Source organism: Porites lutea, chromosome 12, assembly GCF_958299795.1.
Source record: "Porites lutea chromosome 12, jaPorLute2.1, whole genome shotgun sequence".
Lineage (NCBI taxonomy): Eukaryota > Metazoa > Cnidaria > Anthozoa > Scleractinia > Poritidae > Porites > Porites lutea.
Genome location: NC_133212.1, coordinates 15,300,385 through 15,302,611, shown reverse-complemented (window position 1 = coordinate 15,302,611; position 2,227 = coordinate 15,300,385). Strand labels below are relative to the sequence as shown.

The window sequence follows — 2,227 nt, the reverse complement described above, 5'->3', positions numbered from 1 at the left end:
CAATTTTTGGCATCAGCAAGATTCCAACTCATTGTTTAAAGGAAGCATTGGTCTCGTGACCTCTTCGTGCAAGTGGCCTGTTGTCGCCAAGTTCTGCCGCAGAGTTTTCTTACTTACCTCGAATAAACGGCACACTCTTTTGATTGGGTTTGGCCTTTATTGGACAGGGGCGTTTAATCGAAAAAAGGGTGTTTTAACTATCCAAAAATGTGTGTATTTGTGTGTCTTTGGGTGGGGAGGGGGTTGGGAATCAAGAACCCTCTCTTCCCTATCCGCGTTCTCTGTAAATTTCACGTGCAGAACAACAAAGAATTTTCTATAGTTGATATCCATCTATATATTTGAGTTCCATAAACTTTCTTGAAGTTTTAGAGGCAACTTCCCGTGCTAAAAATCGCTACTATTTCTACTTCAGGTCTTTGGATCAAGAAAAAGAAAAGTGTGATATTTATGATATGGCTTGGCGAGCGGAGTACTTAACAGACGACACCTACAAACATCTGGTTGCTCAGGTGTGTATCGATATTACAGCAGCCCTGCCAACAATTCTCCTGAATTCGCTGGTTATTTTCGCCGTGGTAACAAGACGACGACTACGAAACAACTCTACCATACTTCTTGCTTGTCTAGCAGGGACGGATTTGTTAACTGGCCTTGTTGTTCTACCTCTTGCCTTCTCGCTAGACTTGAAGCGCCTTCTTGGTGTTGGGCCATTTTGTTCGCCAGAAAAAGCACTGAATGTGATAATAACGATATCAATTTTTGCTTCGTTGGGTCATTTGGTCGTGATCAGCATTGATCGCTTTATAGCTATCAAATACCCCCTGAGGTACTTGGATATTGTCACAGAAGAGAGAATAAAAATCAGTATTATTCTAGCCTGGGCTATTGCTTTGATAATGTCAATCAGTGAACTTGTTCTGGCTCTAATAGACAGTAAAAGCATCTACCTGATTTATTCGGTCGTGAACTCTGTGACACAAAGTGGTACTGGAATTCTTTTCATTTTTACCATTTCATTGTGTTATGGTTACATTTACTCAGAGACACGAAGACAACTTAAACGCCTCAAAACCGAACAACTTCCCCAAGAGCAAGTCCAAAGAATCAAGAAAGACAGAAGGGCAGCTATCACTCTAGCAATCGTTCTAATTACTTTAGTAATAACTTATTTACCAGCAATAATAATTTCGTTAGTGACTGCTTCTTCAGATAGCATTTTAGTAGAGGCGCGTTTTATAGCCATTACTTTTAGCTGGGGGGGAATTCCAATGATGTTAGGCTCCCTGTGTAATCCTATCATTTACTGTTGGCGTATGAAGAAACTACGACACGCATTTCTGGAGATACTACATCTAAGAAAACCTGACAACACCGTGCCAGAAGCAGAAATTACAGGAACTCAGCCCTTTCAACCTAGACCGACGTTTTGTAGAACAGACCAGGCTTTCTTGTCACGCGGAAACGGGCAACCAGTTTTGGTGTCATTTTGCCAGCAGCCAGTCGAATGCCTCCCTCGCATCGAAGAAGCCAGCGGGAAATAGCCCTTAATTTAATGCCATCATGTTGTTCTCATCCGTCAATTAGCAGTGAGTGCGCTGAACTACTATAAAGAGCAGTGGCGGATTCAGGGGAGTGGGGCCCGCGGGCCTCCCCATTATTTTTAGACCAAACTAACGGCCGAAGGGCCCAAAAAAATTGTTTTAAGACCGCCCCCCGCCCCCTTTCTTATCGCACGACAACAACAACAATAAGCTTTATTTGCTTGACTATGACAAAGTATTATAGTTTTATCGCAAAAGCTACTTGAATTTAATATTTGTAATGAATGCCAACTTTCGCTATAGAATTTTCATCTTTTTCTTGGAGATAGTTTAAGTAATTAAGTATCTTGTTATTTATATCAATGATCAAAGGAATCCTCCAAATTCAGATCTGTATGCAACATTGGATGACTTGTTATGGACTTCTAAATATCGTTTACAAAAGTGTAAATGAGTTTTTTCGATTCCGGAGCTATCCCATGACCAGGGATCGCGAGCACCTTTAAAGTCCTTAAATTTTAGAATGGAAATTAAAGGCCTTGAAAGTCCTTGAATGTTAATGCTGACCTTATAGTTTAAGTAGAACTACAAAGAGAAAGGAGCAAACACAGAAAGGCCTTCGGGCTAAAATTACTCATGTTGTGGAAGAACTAAAAAAGACATAGACTCAAGCCTCTTTTTGC

At 40.8% G+C, this 2,227-nt stretch overlaps 1 protein-coding gene across 1 annotated transcript; it reads left to right on the top strand.

The window, feature by feature from the left end:
• Positions 1-455: 455 nt before the first annotated feature.
• LOC140953764 (adenosine receptor A1-like) lies at positions 456-1,544 on the top strand. Its single transcript, XM_073403154.1, has one exon. The coding sequence runs from the start codon at positions 456-458 to the stop codon at positions 1,542-1,544; it is 1,089 nt and encodes a 362-aa protein (XP_073259255.1).
• Positions 1,545-2,227: the final 683 nt, after the last annotated feature.